The sequence below is a fragment of the Urocitellus parryii genome, chromosome 9 (genome assembly GCF_045843805.1).
Source record: "Urocitellus parryii isolate mUroPar1 chromosome 9, mUroPar1.hap1, whole genome shotgun sequence".
NCBI lineage: Eukaryota > Metazoa > Chordata > Mammalia > Rodentia > Sciuridae > Urocitellus > Urocitellus parryii.
This window is the reverse complement of record NC_135539.1, coordinates 31,278,256-31,295,561: the sequence shown is the minus strand read 5'-3', so window position 1 is coordinate 31,295,561 and position 17,306 is coordinate 31,278,256. Positions and strand designations below refer to the sequence as shown.

Genomic DNA, 17,306 nt, shown 5'->3' with positions numbered 1-17,306 from the left:
ATTGGTCTCCTCAGGACAGTGCTCCAGGTTGGGATCCCATTCTAAACTGTTTTTTTCTGGTTTCTTGGATAGTGGCCACCAAATTTTAGCCTGATATTGAAAAATCTTTGGACCACTTTTTTTATATTTGGGAGCTATTCATACTTGCAAATACTGAGAGACAAAAGCCAAATTTCCTAGACAAAATTATGCTTTTTCTTATAAAATTTAGGAATAATAATTTTATAAAACACTTTAGTTTTAATCTGTCCTATATAGGAACTCACATGATTTACCCGGTTGGCCACCTGGCCCAGTTCCTAAATGAAGGCAATCTCCAGAATTCTTTTTTTTTTTTTAACCTTTAGCTTTTACTTTTGACAATTCTTTATTCCTGTTGGCAGCACTTTACATTTAAATGCAAGCTGTAGTGAGCACAGTTAAAACCATTTTAACCATTTTTTTCCCATTAGAAACAAACTGAAGTAGAAATTAACATAGAACACAAAGGGAACAAACAAAAACAAACCAACAAACAAAAGTTCTGAAAATGTTAAGAAAATAAGTTAAATGGGTCCAGGTATTGATCTCTATAGAGCTCCCTTGTCCCATGATGTTGATAGAGGGAAGGAGTCCTGATGAAAGAAGAGCAGTAATGAGAACAAGAAAAGGTCCACGCACAACACACAGACAGATAAACACAAGACAGACGGCCGGCAAACAGACACTGGACAAATGACAAATAGCAAGGCAGAAGCTGGAGAAATGACAAACAGCAGAACAGATGCAGGACAAGCAACAATCAGTAAGGTCACACAGGGAGACCTCTAAGGGGCAGAGATCATGTCTCCTCTTGCCCCCAGGAACAGATGAGGCTGCAGGGAGGCCTCCAGTGGGAGAGAGACAACATCTCGAACTGCCCCCAGATACAAACAGATGAGGTCACACAGGGAGAACTCCAAAGGGGCAGAGACATGACTCGTCCTGCCCCCAGGTACAGGTAAGAGCCCACTGGGAGGCTTCCAGGGAGACAGTGACAACATCTCATCCTGACCTAGGAAAGGTATAAGCAACAGCATCCAATATGAAATTTTCCCCAGGGAGTCGAATCACCATATCTTACAGGCCAGCAGGAGGCTTTTCAGAGCATCCTAGGATGGGGCTGATGTTCAAAGGCCCATGATTGGAGGCAAATTTGGTGTGAGGGTAAGGAAGAAATGAATCCTGGATGAGTCCCCAGATGTTATAGTTAAAGCTTCATCCCAGGGTTTCATAAACTGACTTCCAGACCACTCTTGTATAATCAAATCAAGTCTTTATTGAAACACACTAGTGGCCACTGACCAGAATATAAAGCTGATCCCTTGATCAACCCTGAACAATTGCAAGGGTGCTCCTTATAACCCTGAAAACCACCAAAGGGTCGCTTGGGGGTCTAGCCAATGCAAGCAAGCCAGGTTACAGAAGCAGGAGAGTGCAGTCAAGTGGCAGGAGGCCTAACCAATCACAGTTGGCTCAGTCACCCTAGTTACAGAAACAATGCCCCTTTAGGTAGTTCTGCATCCTTAAAAGTTTTGATAGCAAAAGGAAAAGAACATCTTGACCCAGTCATGACCCTTCTACTTGGCATGGTTGTTTTATAGAATGGAGGCACAAAATAAAATGGAGTCCCATTTGCTTTTACTATCCAGTATTTAATGGCAGGATTTGTACAGAATATATGACACCTACACTGTCTTAAACATTCTCCTCTAAAAAGCAGAACTTTTTTCTTATTGCAACTGTCTAGAACACATTATGGGTTCTTATTTTATACTGCATATTTTCTTCTCAGTCAACAGGACAGTTCCTGAACTTTGGAGGGTCCTTCTTCATGTAGATGAAAGGAATTACAGAGCATGCTGGACCATTTATTCATGCCACAGTTTTCTCCTCTGCCACTATGGGGCCACTTTTGCAGAACTAGCTGTTTCATGGTTAAAATAGCTGCCAGGACTCTCTTGTTCACCTTTCTTTTTTCCATATTTCTCTCATATTTTGAGATGGTGGGGCAGGGGGTTATATCACATAGAACACTCTGGCATGGGGCTGTGAGTATGACACCTCTGAGTTGCTGTCCAGCCAGGCCTAAGGAGCACCAGCCTTTGTGGGTTTTCATACAAAGGGAGTTGATGCATGGGGACAATAAACAAAGTGTGCTGTTACTGGCCACCTAGGTGGACATGAGTATGCCTGGCTCTGCACTGCCATCTGAGCATCACCAGTTGGAGGAACACACTCAACAAGAGGGAGAATGGCCTGGAGATATTACTCAGTTATTCATTCCTCATAGTAGCACTCAGAGGACATAGGGAACTCAGCCTTCCCTCTGGCTCAAGGCAACCAGATTGTCTGACAACAGACTTGGGTGACATTCAACATGGCTCACATTTGTGTGAGGTAGAGGGAAGTCTCATTGTTTCAAAACACTACATTTGCCATTCAACAGAAGAATATTATTACTACTTCCAAGGATACATATAAAGTCAATTTTAAATAAGGGCTGGATACTGAACCAGGAGCATGGCATGGGAAGAAGGAAAAGCCCAAAAGCTTTATGACCAAGTTGTAAATAATAAAAAAAAAATGTCACCAGAGGCTCTCATTGGACCTGCTGTGATTGAGTGGATTGTGTTAACCAAAATCTCTTCATCAAAGTAGCACCAAAATATCATACACACACACTTTTTAGACTGAAAATACTACATTAAGGAATGGTCAACATACCAAAGAGACATGCAAATGAAATGCCCTGGCAGAATGCCAGGCTGAACCTTGCAGGAGCACTCAAGTCTGGGAATATTTCGAGTATGAACCCAAGAATTGGGGCATGAAATCTCAACTTATCTTAGCTCATCATTGTGCCTTTGGTGTGAGGGTGGGGGGGGGCTCTCTAAATGGAGTTGGGAAGGAGCAAATGTGCTGTTGAAGTTTTTGTTGTTATATATCAGCTACATGTTACCTCCCTCATTGCCTGGTCCAGTTTGTGAATCAGAGACTTGTCAGGCCCTTATTTATAGAATGACAACCATGGTGACCTGGCTTTCTCTTTCACTTTATAGTTATGGAACCTATTCACATGTGCTATGTGAGAAGCTGGGAAATCCTGGGCCAACACCTCTGCATTTCTTTGGAATGCTTCTGTAAGGTCAGTACAGTTGAGTTTCTTCTTTTTCTTTGGCAAAGAAAATGCCAGTTTAATGTCATTGGTAAAAATGCACTTCTTTGGGAGGAAGTTCCCAACTCTCATCCTTTTTGAAACAGTATGCAAGCTCCACTCTGAGCATGGCCAGGTTTTCCTTGGGGCTCTGTTGTCAACTCTTCAAGAGCCTCAGTGGAAATCCTCAGATCCCCAATTCACCTGCATTTGATGCTCATGATGTTGTTCAGACTTGTACATATCATAAAGAGGATGTTTAATTTGCCTTTGCACATTTGAGCAAAAAATCTGTGAAAGAGAAGATGTCAAGCACATTCAAGCATTTCTATTCATAACTAGATCTCATGAGTAGCTTTATTTTAAAAAGTGTTCATGGATATATTTGAAACTACAATTTCTTGAACAATGCAAGTATTCATATTCATATTTGCACATACACAATTTCTTAATGTCTAAATCTATGGTTATTAACATGGCAGTACCCAAGTTTTACTACTAAAGATACATGTAGAGGATTTGAGAGATGAAACAAAAGCAATCTGCGTTTTTTTTTTTTATTATCCTTCAAAGATAACACCCTATCTGTGAGTCTTAGAAGGGAAAAAATATGAAAGAGATAAGACAGCTCTTATCTATGGACCTCACATAATTAACCACAAGGTGAGTATTGTTTTTCAACAAGGTCAAATTTAGTGATATAAAATGAGCAGAAATTGGATGATTTAAAAATTATTAAAATTTAAGTCAATTGAATGGAGTGTTCCAAAAGAAATGTGAATTTGTGGCTTGCACTGGTGATTAACCTGGTAAGATATTTGACTCAGGGCCTGAATACTGGATAGAAATTCATGAGCTCTAATCCAGATGGTTAGAGGATATGCTGCTCTCTGCTTAGATTATCTTTCCCAAAGTCTGAGGCTTCTTAATTAGATTCTATTTCTACAATTTGGAGATCTAATGACCATTTGAGAATACCATACTTATGTTCTCTTTGGAAAAACAATCATTTAATCTTCACACTTCCCAGATAAACTGTTTACTAGACAGGCTGTAAGGTCCATATAATTGGGGTCTCCTGTGCATCCTGAAAGCATCACCCCTGAAACATAACAACAGAAAAAATTCTTTTTAAATGTTAGAAGCAAAATCATAGAGCAAGGACTTAATTTATTGACTCCCATAAGTAGGGTGGCATCTCCCCATCTTTTCCACATTGATCTGGAAAACTGGAAGGTGACTCCATTTTGTCAATCCTCACTTATTCTTTCTCACTCTACAACATGCATGAGAATCACTGTTATGGTTGTGGTGTCCCTCAGAAGCTTATGTGTGTGGCAATGCAAGAATGTTCAGAAATAAAGTGATTGGATTGTGAAAGCCTTAATCTACTCGGTACGCTATTTCCTCAGTAAGGATTAACTGGGGGCAACTGTAAGCAGGTAGGGTGTTGGTGGAAGAGGTGGGTCACTGGGGACCTGGCTTCAGGGCATCATTTTGTCCCTGGTTAGTGGAGTTTCTGTCTGCTTCCTGGTGCCACGTCCTGAGCTGCTTTATTCCTTCACACTCTTCTGCCATGTTATTCTGCCTCACCTGAGACCATGGCAACAGAGGAAGCTGTGTATGAACTGAGACCTCTGAAACTGTGGTCCCAGTAAATCTTAGTTTTATACATCGTTCTAATCAGGGTCTCAGTAGTGAAAAAACCAACTAAGCTAATCACATCAACATGGTCAACTTAGAGGTGACTGGTACCTTGAACTTCCTAATTTTCCAAGTATTTCAGGGAGATTCATGAGAGAAATGAAAAAGATCTAGGGAAAAAAATGAGTAAAGTATCCTTGTGAATGTTACTGGGAAACTCACTCACTTTCTCTCAGCTTTGGTTTTTTCACATCCATGTAGATGGTATAATTCAAAGTTGGTAGGATTTCAGAAACAGTCCATTCAAATGAGAAAATAATACAGAAAGCCAGGCTTGCTTCATATTCATACTCAAGGACAACTGGCCAAACAGTGGCACACACCTGTAGTCCCAACCACTCTGGAGGCTGAGGCAGGAGAATCACAAATTCAAGGTCAGCTTGTGCAATATAGGAAACATGGCAATACCTTGTCTCAAAAAAAAAGAAGGATAATTTCTTCAATATGTACAATACTTCAAGAAAATTCAAGATGGACTCTAAATTTCGTTTTCAAATATCTCATTTATTTTCTCTTCTTTGCCTTTGGATGTCTTAGAATAAGAGCTTCCCTCTAACTGCCAGTGATGGACCATATTCCAGTCTGATTTCAAGAGATTGGAATAATTGGTTCCTCAATTAGAAGCAGGACTCAATATTTTCAAAATAACAATATAAATTATCTTGTTTCTCCTCTCATGGTTTTTGGCAATATGACCCCCAATGTCATGAAAATTATGGGAAAATGTGGGGGTGAGTATTTTGGAAACTTCCCTTGGGTTGACTTGTTGGATGAGGCACTCCAGGGCAAGAGGACAATGCTGCCCAGAGCTATTACTGGGAATTAAATATCATAAAGCTTTTAGGGGCTCCTCCTCCTGCCGAGGGTCCCAGATTTCACCAGGTGTCAAGGTTCATGGCCAAGAATGTCATACTTTTGACTTTTCTCAGTCTCTGATGACCCAAACACTCTTGGCCTCACCTTCTCTCCAGTGCCCAGCCTCTACCACGTTTTCCAATTTTTTTCTTTATTAGGAGCCTTTAATACTGCATAGGAGGCATTAAGTCAGACCTTTCTAAAATGTGCACCATGCATGGCTTAATCTCCATTCAAGATTGTCACTTTAGTAAAAGCAACCTTTATATAAATCTCGGAGTTATTATATACATTTGAATGAAAAGTGGAGACAGAGATGAACAGATTGGGAAATGATTTGACCTCTACTTTCTTTTATTTTAACTATTTCTGCAGTTGTAAACTCTTGGGGATTTCATTTGTTTTTCCCTGTCAATTAGGAGTTTTCAATAGAAGTGTACACAGGGATTTCTTTGCCTACCTCATTCTATTGACTTTGAAGAATGGACTTCCAGTACATTTTAAACCACTATGTTCCCATGACTTAGTACTTCATAATATGTTAGGGTGAAATAAGCTAATTTCAGCAGCCATTTTCTTAATAATTCTTGATGAAAGCAGTTCCAGAGGTATTATTGTCGTTCTTGTGTGGCACAAGCAAATGGGAGGAGGCTTTGCCTCTTCCTCCCTCTTCATCTTCTCTCATCAAGTCCTCAAAACTTTAGAGCTGGCCACATTATCCTACCTAACTGGCATGGCCCATGAAGCCCATGTTGTTGAGTGGAAAAAGCACACGTGGCTGAGTCTCCACTGATACTGTCTCTTGCATCTTAAGCACTTGTAAGAACTTAATAATTTAATTTAATAGACAAAAATAATTTAACTGTTGTCTATTTTCTCTAATCTAATATCCTTTCACATCACAAGAAACAATTGAGAGCATAAAGAGAGAACCTTCAGAATTGGATAAAATCTTTGCGCCCTGCACTTCATTTATGGTGTTAATATTCACAATATACAAAGAACTCAATGAGATTAATACCAAAAATCAAATAACCCAATCAATAAATGGGCAAAAAAACTGATCAGACCCTTCTCAAAAGAAGAAATACAGATCAATGAGTATATGAAAAAATGTTCAACATGTCAAGCAATTAGAGAAGTGCAAAATTATTTTCCATAATTTTATAATTATGTCAAAAAGAAACTTATTGTTATGGATAAATAAAAGAAACTAATGAAAAATTTCAAATGACTTTTTGTCTTTATATCTAGAAAAGATATTATTTGATTCATTATAAGTATCTCATACTTTATAATCCCAGGGAAACCACTGCCTTAAGGACTTGATTCTCCTCTGTGGGTGGAGTTGTGTTTGTGCTTAGATGTTCCCCATCATTAACCAATATGGAGATGCATTGGTGAAGTACCTAAGCCTGGAAGTGAAGAAAGGTGAGCCTGTCACTGTGAAGGAGTAAGTAGCAGGCCAGCTCTGGGGTTCTGAGCTGTTTTAAGACCTTCCATCAGCCTGCCAGGGAACTGAAATTACCACTGTTGAGCTACTCCCTGACCAGACAAAAGCAAGTGTGTGGAGTCACAACCACAATTGGCCAACCAAGAAGGAGAGGCTCCCAGGAGAAGACTGGGAAGCTGGGACATCTGTGTACAGAAAACAGAATTAGTTTATCTGCTTCATCATCAATGTGGATATTCTGTAAGTCAAAACACATGTTTTACAATGAAGAATGTGATCACTCAGAAGTTGGGGGTAGAGCATAGGGAATGATGGTTGGGGGAAGTTTCTGGTACCTATTGATCAGGGATAGAAAGATACAATGCAGGCTATGGAACAACAAATCTCTTCATGGTTGCACTGAGAATATCAGCAAAATGAAAAATATAAAATATTCCTACCACTTCTTCCTCCAATCTCCACAGAGATAGGGTCCTGAAAGGATACGGATTACAACTACCACAACATTTGTTGTATAAAATGGGTTATTTTGACCCATGTACAACCTCTGATACTGTAATGGAAAATCTGAAGAGAATTTTTTCAACAAGTTGTGAGATCATCCAAGTACATTTTGAGGATATTTTCAATATTTTAACTGAGGATATTCTTACTCATTCCCTTTTGCAAGATTTTGCCTTTGGGACCAATTCAGATCCTGGAGTGCAGGACCTCTCAGGAGCTGTAGCAGGGGGTGCAGAGAAGGGGGGACAATGTTTCTGCCTCTCAGAACAGGGTGTTGCTTTTATGTGATGTGCTAGAGAGGAATCAGCTCTGGGCACAGACTGTGCTTTGGCAGGACCTAGGTCAAGGTCACCTATCTTGAATCCCCTACCAGGAGTCAATTATAACACCCTGGTCCTGCTGAAGCTCCATACTTAATCATCTTTTATCATCTACACTCCACTCACTGATGTAATTTATCTGATCATGGGTGTCTGTCTCTCTGTGACTGAACTCCTTGAGCTCACTACCCTAGTGTCCCTAACTCCCCTGGCACAGGGGCAGTTGCCTCATGCCATTTGATAGGAGCATGGACTAGTCATTTGTTCAACAGATATTTCTGATGGTGTGTGAATGTTCTGGTCGCACTTTTTCCAGCATGTGTAGTAGGAGAGTAAAGCAGTACAGATTAAAATTTTACATTTTTTTCTCTCCTCAGAATTTTGGGGAGCTACAACATGGATGTGATCATTAACACATTCTTTGGAGTTAATGTCAATTCCCTCAACAATCCACAAGATCCATTTGTGAAAAAAAGCCAAGAACATCCTTGGTTCAGATGTCCTCCAAATATTTTTTTTCTTATAATTAGTATGTGGATTACCATTTCTTTTTTCATTTAAAGTAACAACTTCATTAAGATATTATTTACATACTTTTGATTCCTTAAATGTAAAATTCCATAATTTTTAGCATGTTAAATGATACATGCAACCATCACCATTGTCAAAACTCAGAAAACTCATTATCTTTTAACTGTCATCTTTCAAAATCATTTATCCTAAACAAACACTACTATATTTTGTATCTCTTTATCTTTGCATATGATGTATACATTATAAAAATGGAGACATGTAATATGTGGTCTTTTGTGATGCAAAGTGATATCATTTAGCATTTTGTTTCCACGTGAAGTATATATCAGTACTTCATGTTTATGGCCAAATAATATTCCATTGTATATCTATTTAGTTATCCTTTCATCAGTTGATGGACGTTTGTGTTATTTACATCTTTTCGCTATTGTGATCGATGCAGTATGAACATTAGTGTGAAACTTGTTTGTGAACTCTAGTTTTCAATTTTTTTTCTTTTTTTCTAGTTTTCAATTTTATCTGAGTGTATACACAGGAGTGAAATTGCTGCCTTACAAAGTACTTCTCTCAGTGTTTTTCATAATAGCTGTATCATTTAATATTCTTTTCAAAAATATATGAAAGTTCCAATTACTTCATTTATTTCCTAACACTTCATGATTCCATCTGTTATTTTAGATATTGTAGTGATTTGAGTTGGCATCTTATGTGGTTTTGATATGCATTTTCCTATTGGTTACTGATTCTGAGCAATGTTAATCACTTTTTTCTTCATTCGTTTTAGTTATGCATGATATGTTTATAAAAACATAAAGTATACCTTATTCTAATTAGGATCCCAGGCTTGTGGATGTATATGATGGAGATTCACTATAAGGTATTCATCTATGTCCATAGGAAAGATAAGTCAGATTCACTATTTTGAAGACATATCTATCCATGTCTTTTGCCCACAATTACCCAAAGTATTTGTCTTTTTGTTTTAAGGCTTAAGAAATTTACTGGTGTGAGTCTGTGCCATGTACAACCAGAGGAAGAAAATATTGTGCTCCATTTGTGTACAATGTGTCAAAATTCATTCTATTGTCATGTATAACTAATTGGAACAAATTAAAAATAAAACAAAAAATTTTTATATAATTTAAGTGAAAAAATAATTATTTATATATTCTTTTTTTTTAAAGAGAGAGTGAGAGAGGAGAGAGAGAGAATTTTTTAATATTTATTTTTTAGTTCTCGGCGGACACAACATTTTTGTTGGTATATGGTGCTGAGGATCGAACCCGGGCCGCATGCATGCCAGGCGAGCGCGCTGCCACTGAGCCACATCCCCAGCCCTATTTATATATTCTTTACACAGTTTCTTATCAGATTATGCTTTGTAACATGTTTGTCCTGTTCTATAGATATCTTTTCACTTTCTTGATAGTGTCCTTTGAAGCACAAAATTTTTAGTTTTTTGCAGTTGGTTCATATCATGGGCGGTACTACAGATCCCAAATATTAAAATGAATGAATTGGATTTCAAAATCTCAAAATGTATTAATCTCAAAGCTGTAGTGTTCACAAAAGAAAGTAATTGACAGTAGATGCATGCAACCTGATGACATTTATATAAATGTTAAAAACCCAACAGGTCTTGGAAACCTAGCTCAATAGAGCTAGTATTGTGGCAAGCATCATTTTTGGTGACTGAGTTTTTCCTTGCTGGTGAATCATTTGTTCAACCTGCAGTGTCAGATTCTTCAGCTCCTTCCATGAGGGTAGCTTCACCATTGGGTCTCTCTGAGTCATCTTCTTTACCCTCTTCATTCAAGAGTTTCTCTTGGTGGAGAATCAGGTCTGGCATTTCTATGTCAATCCTCAGTCTTCTGAACCTTGTTCTAGGTCCTCCATGCCTGATAGCACATTCAAGTACCCAAAGAGAAAGAAAAGTACCTTCTGGGAAAATACAAGCATGACCTCTGCCCCACATTATGACTGGATCTGGTCCTCTTCATTCACAAGTTTGTAAATCTTTCCACCAAACTTAGCCTAAAGGACCTGTTGCTGTGGAAGACATGTGTCACTCTGCTGCAGTGTGACACTCTGAGTCACAGTTTTAAAAATTAAAATTGAACAGAGCATGATTGAGGTTATTTGGGGGGGGTCTTAGTACTATCTCCCCTTTTTCATTTATGTAATTGTAGCTTAATAGATAAACGACCTTGATTTACAGTAACTTGACCTTGAGAGTTGTAAGGAATACATGTTTTATGGTCAACATGAAATTCTTGGCAAAATTGTTGAAAGGAGGAGCTAACATAAGCTGGCGCATTATGTTTTAATTTGTAAAGAACATCCTAATACTTCAAAAGCAGGTAGAAATGAGAAATGGCATGTTCAGTATATTCTTTTGCATGGGCTGTGGCAAAGATAAATCTAGAATAAGTATCTAAAATTTCATGTACATAAAATTGCTTACTAAATTGAGGAATCTGAGTTACATCCATTTGCCATAACTGATTTGGTTTTAATCCATGGGTATTTACCCCAGATGGTAAAAATGGAGTGTGTATAACACATTGGGGGCAGTGATGTACAATTTGACAAAGTTGCTCTCTAGTAATATTAAATTTTTTTATGTAAGCTAGAAGCATTTTGATGATGCAAAGAATGCAAGGCTTGTGCACAGTCATGTAAAGATATTTGCTGAAAAACAGCAAGCAATTTATCAGTCTTATCATTACATGATGTTAAAGACCCTGTAAAATTAGTGTAGGGCCATATGGGGCCTATAAAACATGGGTGTTTTTGCATTTGTACTGTCCTTTGGAGGGTATAAAACAAATTAAATAATTCTTGTGATGGTGTATACTCAATAGTTGAAGTTTCAATATTTTTGCAACTCAAACTGCATATAAACTGGCAGGATAAATATTGATGGACTCATTTGCAAAAAAGACATAAAGCACAAATGAGAGCTTGAAGTTCTGCTCATTGGGTAGAAGAAGATAAGGTTTGTACCACCTCTGTATGAGCATGACTATAAAACCTGCTTTCCCTGAGCTTGAGCCATCAGTGAATACTATTAGTGCTCCATCTATTGGATGTGCATGCACAATCTTTGGAAAATTAAATGTAGTTACAAAGGCAAATTGAATAATTTTATCACAAGGATAATGCTTTCTATATGACCAGGAAAATTAGCAAAAGCTACTTGCCAATTATTAGAAGTTTGGAAAAGCTAATCATTCTGTTGAGCAGAAAATGGAATGATTATAATATTAAGTTCTGATGCAACCAGCTATAAAACTCTGCCCTTGATAACTAATTGAGCAACCAAATCGTGAAAAGGAGTTAAAGACCTTTGAGAAGAGTAGGCTAAGTGAATCCACTCAATAACTCCCATATTTCCCCTGTAGGAGATTAAGTAGTGGTTAATATCAATAAATATGAAGGCCCTTGTGGGTTAATTCTAATAAAGTGAGCATCTTTAATAGCAATTTCAACTTTCCTCAAAGCCATTTTTTCTTCTGCTCTGACCTGATGAAAAGCTGGAGAAGGCTCTCCCTGTAATATCTGGAATAAAGGATTTAAATCTGAAGGAGTTAGCTTTAAAGATGGCCTCAGACAATTTATATCACCTAATAGTTTTTGAAAATCATTAAGAATATGAAACTCCTTGACTCTAATTTGTATGTTTTGAGACAGAATGTATGTCCTTCAATCACATGACCTAGATATTGAAAAGGAGATACCCTTTGTACATTTTGAGGTGCAATACACAATTAATTGCCCTTCAATAACACAATTAACTGCCCTGACATCTTGTAATAATCTCCAGTTGCCAGATTTTTTCTTAATTACAAAGATGTTCCAAGGACTGAGCATAGGTTGTAAATGGCCAGCCTGAAATTGTTCCTGAACTAACATGTGGACTATTTTAAGTTTTTCCCCTGTTATGGACCACTGACTAACCCAGATTGGCTCTTCTATGAGCCAAAGAATTTTTTTCTGCTGTTCTCTGGGTTGGGGATCAAGTTAGGGGGCCTACCAAAAGTTTTGGCTGGGTGCATTAATTAGTCTCTCTTGGGAAGATTGAGTTGTAGGTAAATACCCTTGTAAATTTTCCTCTATTTCCTAGGAAACTTTTTTTTATTAAGTCCCTCAAAAAACATGATAAAATTTGAAGGTACTAATAACAAACCTAAGCTGCTTAAAATATCATGGCCCCACAAATTTACTGGAAAGATGTCTAAAACATAAGCCTTAAAAATTACAGAGTTACCATCTTTATTGTCCCAGTGAAGATACTGAGCTCTCTGTGCAGGCTGAGAGGTCTGACCTATTCCCTCCATGTTGGCAGGTGCAATATGTAAAGGCCAGCCCCTAGACCATAATCTACTAGATTGAACAGATCTATTAGCCCCAGTATCTATGATACCTGAATTTTTATGATTAATTTTAAGATCCAGTAGAGGGCATTCTTGCTGAACTAATTGAGCCCAGTACACTTGGTCTGGGGACCCAGAAGTTGAGGTCTACTCTGGAGATAGGCATGTGGCTCAGTGGTAGAACACTTGCCTAGCATGTGTGAGACACTGGGTTTGATTCTCAGCACTGCATATAAATAAATGAATAAAATAAATGTCCACCAACAACTAAAAATATATATTAAAAATAGAATGATCAATTTCATAAATGCAAATTCCAAATACATGACTCAGTACTTAGATCATAGCAGTAAAAAGGACTCAGTAAATATTTGTCAAATATATGTGTTTTACCACCATTTCACCCAGCTATTCCACTCCTTGGTTTATACCCAAAGGACTTAATATCAGCATATTATAGTGATGCAGCTACATCAATGTTGATAGCAGCTCAATTCACAATAGATAAACTGTGGAACCAACCCAGGTGTCCCTCAATAGATGAATGTATTAAGAAAATGTGGTATATATACTCATTGGACTATTACTCAGCTTTAAAGAAAAGTGAAATTATGCTATTTATCAGTAAATGGTTGAAGTTGGAGAAAATCATGCTAAGTGAAATAAGCCAATCTCACAAACCAAAGGCCAAATGTTCTCTCTAATATGTGGATGCTAATTCACTCTAAGGCAGGGGACACTAGGAAAGAATAGCATCACCTTAAATTAGGTAGAGGGAAGTGATGGGAGGGGAGGAAAGAGGATGTAGTGATAAGAAAGGTAGTAGAAAAAGCAGACATTATTACTGTATGTATATATGTGACTACATGACCAATATGATTCCGCAACAGGTACACTCAGAAAAATGAGAAGTTATATCCCATCTATGTATGACATGTCAAAATGCATAAACACATTCTACTGTCATGTAGAACTAATTAAAACAAATTAACAAATAGTATGTACAGGAACTATTACTTTGTATGTATAACACATCTCTTCTAAAAACTTACTGATTCAGGAACTCAGTTTCACTCTTGATTTCAAGAAACACTTCACTTCATGTCCCATGCTTCTGATATTAAGCAAGATATTCTGATTTTACATTTCATAAATACTCTTGAGTGGCATCATTTATATCTGTTTGTGGATGAAAACATTAATGGTAAAAGCCCTTATATCTTTTTCTTAATATGTATTGGAGTGTCACTGAACTTTTTTAAGTCTTCTTTGGAGAGATTTTTAATCTTTTCCCCTAGTTCTCTAAGGGAGTGTGAAATGTGCCCCATGATGCTTGGATACATAAAACCAAGCTAAAACACTGAAGTTATACATAAGCCACCTATTTCTTGCAGTATACAAAGAGAATCAGAGATCTGGATTCTTGAAAGGTTTATTCAGATCAACATAAGGAGCTTATTCTATTCCATTTTCTATATGGGACAACTGTGAGTGGAATCACTGGGTGATCTGTATCCCTAACACTCTCCTCAGAGCCTTAGCTACATCCTTATTCTGGAGAGCATAAATCAGAGGATTTAGAGTGGGAGTAATGATGCTATAGAACACTGAACCAACTTTGTCTTGCAGTGGAGTGCGCTGGGACCTGGGCCTCATGTATGAGAAGATGCAGGCACCAAAACAGAGAGAGACCACAATAAAGTGGGAGCTACAAACGGCAAAAGCATTTCTCTTACTCCCAGCTGAACGCATCTCAATGACACTGTGCATGATAAAAGCCATAGGATGTAGAAACCAGGATGATGGGGAGGAGGAGAAGCACAATGCTACAGATATATACTGTGGTCTCCTAGACGGTGACATCACCACATACCAACTTCACAACAGCTGGATACTCACAGTAGAAGTGATGTATTTTCCAAGATCCACAAAAAGTAAAGTGCATCAAGATGACTGTGTGAATTAGGGAGTTCAGAGATGCCCCCAACCATGAGGTGACGGCCATCATCAGTGCCAACTTCCTGCTCATGAGCACAGTGTAACGCAGAGGATGACAGATAGCAACATACCTGTCATAGGACTTGAGAGCTAGCAGTAGACACTCTGCACCACCCAGAGACAAATAGAGGAAGTGCTGGGTGGCACATCCCAAGAAGGAGATGGACTTGCTGCCAGACAGGTAGTTGGTAGCCATCTTGGGTATGGTTGTGCAGATGTGCATTAGGTCCATGAGGGAGAGCTGGCTAAGCAGGAAGTGCAGGGGGTGTGAAGCCCATGATCCACACAGATGAGGAACATGGTGATGGTGTTGCCACTCAGTGCAACAAGGAAGACCACCATGGTCAGGCAGGAAAGGAAAAGGGGGTTGGGGAGTCATCGAAGAGCCATTCAAGGATGAAGTCTGCCAGAGACCTCTGATTCCTCAGCCACATGGTCCCTTCTTACTCCCTGGGGAAACAGGGAGTAGAGACAAAGTGTGATGCCAGAAATATGGGATCCTGTGTACAGGGTGATAAGCTCCCTTGATCCAAGAAAACATTTGTGAAGAGATTTGTCTCTATTTGTAAGTATCCAGCAGCTGAAATTATTGAAATTCAATTTTTTTTTCAAAACAAGAGAAACCTAAATTTTTTTTATCACAATCATGGTCATTTGAAATTCCAAGACTCGATTAAGGGCCAAAATTTATTACTCTTCTTACTAAATATAGGCATATGTATGTGTAATCATATGTGTGATTTGTGTTAGTGTGTGTCTGTGTTTGTATGGTTGTTGGATTATGTTTCCTATTTTACCAGGCAGGTTCTAACAAGAGCAGCTGAACCATTAGTTATGCATGTAATTGTTAAGGGTTGCATTACAGAACTTTGGCCTTATTTCTTTGTGGAAGCTGGTTAAGGAGTTGGTGTACTGCTGTCATGTTTAAGTCTGCTTGTCTACAGGACAAGCAGTAGAAAGGGAAGACAGTACAAAGCAGGGCAGACAAGACACAGACAAAATCCAAAAGCATGAGCTGTGACCCCACAAGAAAAAACAAAAAGTGTCAGTCTGCTTGCTTATGGAATTAGGCACTGGGGTTCTTTTTTTTTTTTTTTTTTTTTTTTTGTATTGGCTCTTCTGAATTCTACAAAATATATGGGTTTCTTTTAACATAATTAAAAAAGCATAAAACAGGCCTCAATTCAGTTCCCATTCTTCCCCTTTCCCTCTCCTCTTCCCTTCCTGTGATCCCTTCCCTGTACTCTACTGATCTGCTATTTGTTATTATTTTTTATTAGTTACTTGTGGATATACATACAGATGAGATCCATATGGTATGTTCATGTAGGCACATGAGAAAGTTAAGTCAGATTTCTAATGAAGCTGAATGCACACCCATAGTCCAGAATTCCAAGACCCTAAAGGAGAATCCTGGGGAAGGTAGAACAACTGCAGGCCCAGCCACTGCTCCATACCAGTGAGGTTAGAGCCAGCAGACCAGCAACAACATATTAGTACTACAGGATGGCTGCTTCCCTTCTGCCCTCTAATCTCCCTGTAAGCTCCTCTTGAGACCCACCTTAAACAGAAACAATGGATTAGAGGGAATTTGGTGAGATGTAGTTCATCCTAGCTAACCTCACACATCGCAAAGTCACTGCAGTCCATCTTCTGAACTTTTGGCACACAAGCACACCTCCATCAGTCAGATTAACCTCCAAATACAAAAATGATACCTGTGTAACTAAATACAATACATCTAGCATGAAGGCAAACACATTAACCCTTTCTCCAGGAGAAAATCCAAAGTTCTTTATTTCACCTAGGGGAGATATTCATTCCTCTGATACATGTGTTCCCTTTAATATCCTGGAACTTCAAAATTTTCTGAATGATATATATGAAAAATATTCTTACGGAAACAAGAAAGAAATACTCATTACTACCACCCACGGGATAGAGATTCTTATCCAAAAATTGGTTACCATGTACATTGGATATCAACCCCTAATTCCTCACTCAGTCCTGGCATTTGCCAATAGATCCATGAACAAACTGGACATGGCATCAGGGGTAAAATTAATCCCTGGATTCAGCATTTTAGACGGACACTCACCAAGTACAATCTGTCTGAAGCCACTGCTGAGTACTCATGGCTAACAGCAAAGATCATCGTGAGTTCCAAACATCACACCTGGGGTGATCAGCCAGCCCCTCCATAGAACATTGATGACATGGACCACATTCAACATAAAAGGGAGACTCCTTTTTTTTCTGGACTGAACACTCACTCTTGGTATGAATTTTGCTTCCTCTCCTGAAGTGCTGCTGCCAGAATTAACATCTCTGGACTCACAGAATGATTTATTCACGATAAGAGTATTCCACACAGCATTGCTCCTGAT

The 17,306-nt window shown here is 38.5% G+C and overlaps 1 protein-coding gene and 1 pseudogene across 1 annotated transcript in view; one reads left to right on the top strand and one right to left on the bottom strand.

The window, feature by feature from the left end:
* Positions 1–7,098: 7,098 nt before the first annotated feature.
* The window catches only part of LOC144249033 (cytochrome P450 3A9-like), a 29,159-nt gene continuing 18,951 nt past the window's right edge, over positions 7,099–17,306 (top strand). The window contains exons 1-2 of the mRNA XM_077802899.1: positions 7,099–7,187; positions 8,389–8,540. Of these exons, the coding sequence (XP_077659025.1) occupies positions 7,099–7,187; positions 8,389–8,540 (241 nt within the window). The remainder of the gene's footprint in view (positions 7,188–8,388; positions 8,541–17,306) is intronic.
* LOC144256877 (olfactory receptor 2AE1-like) lies at positions 14,419–15,353 on the bottom strand (annotated as a pseudogene).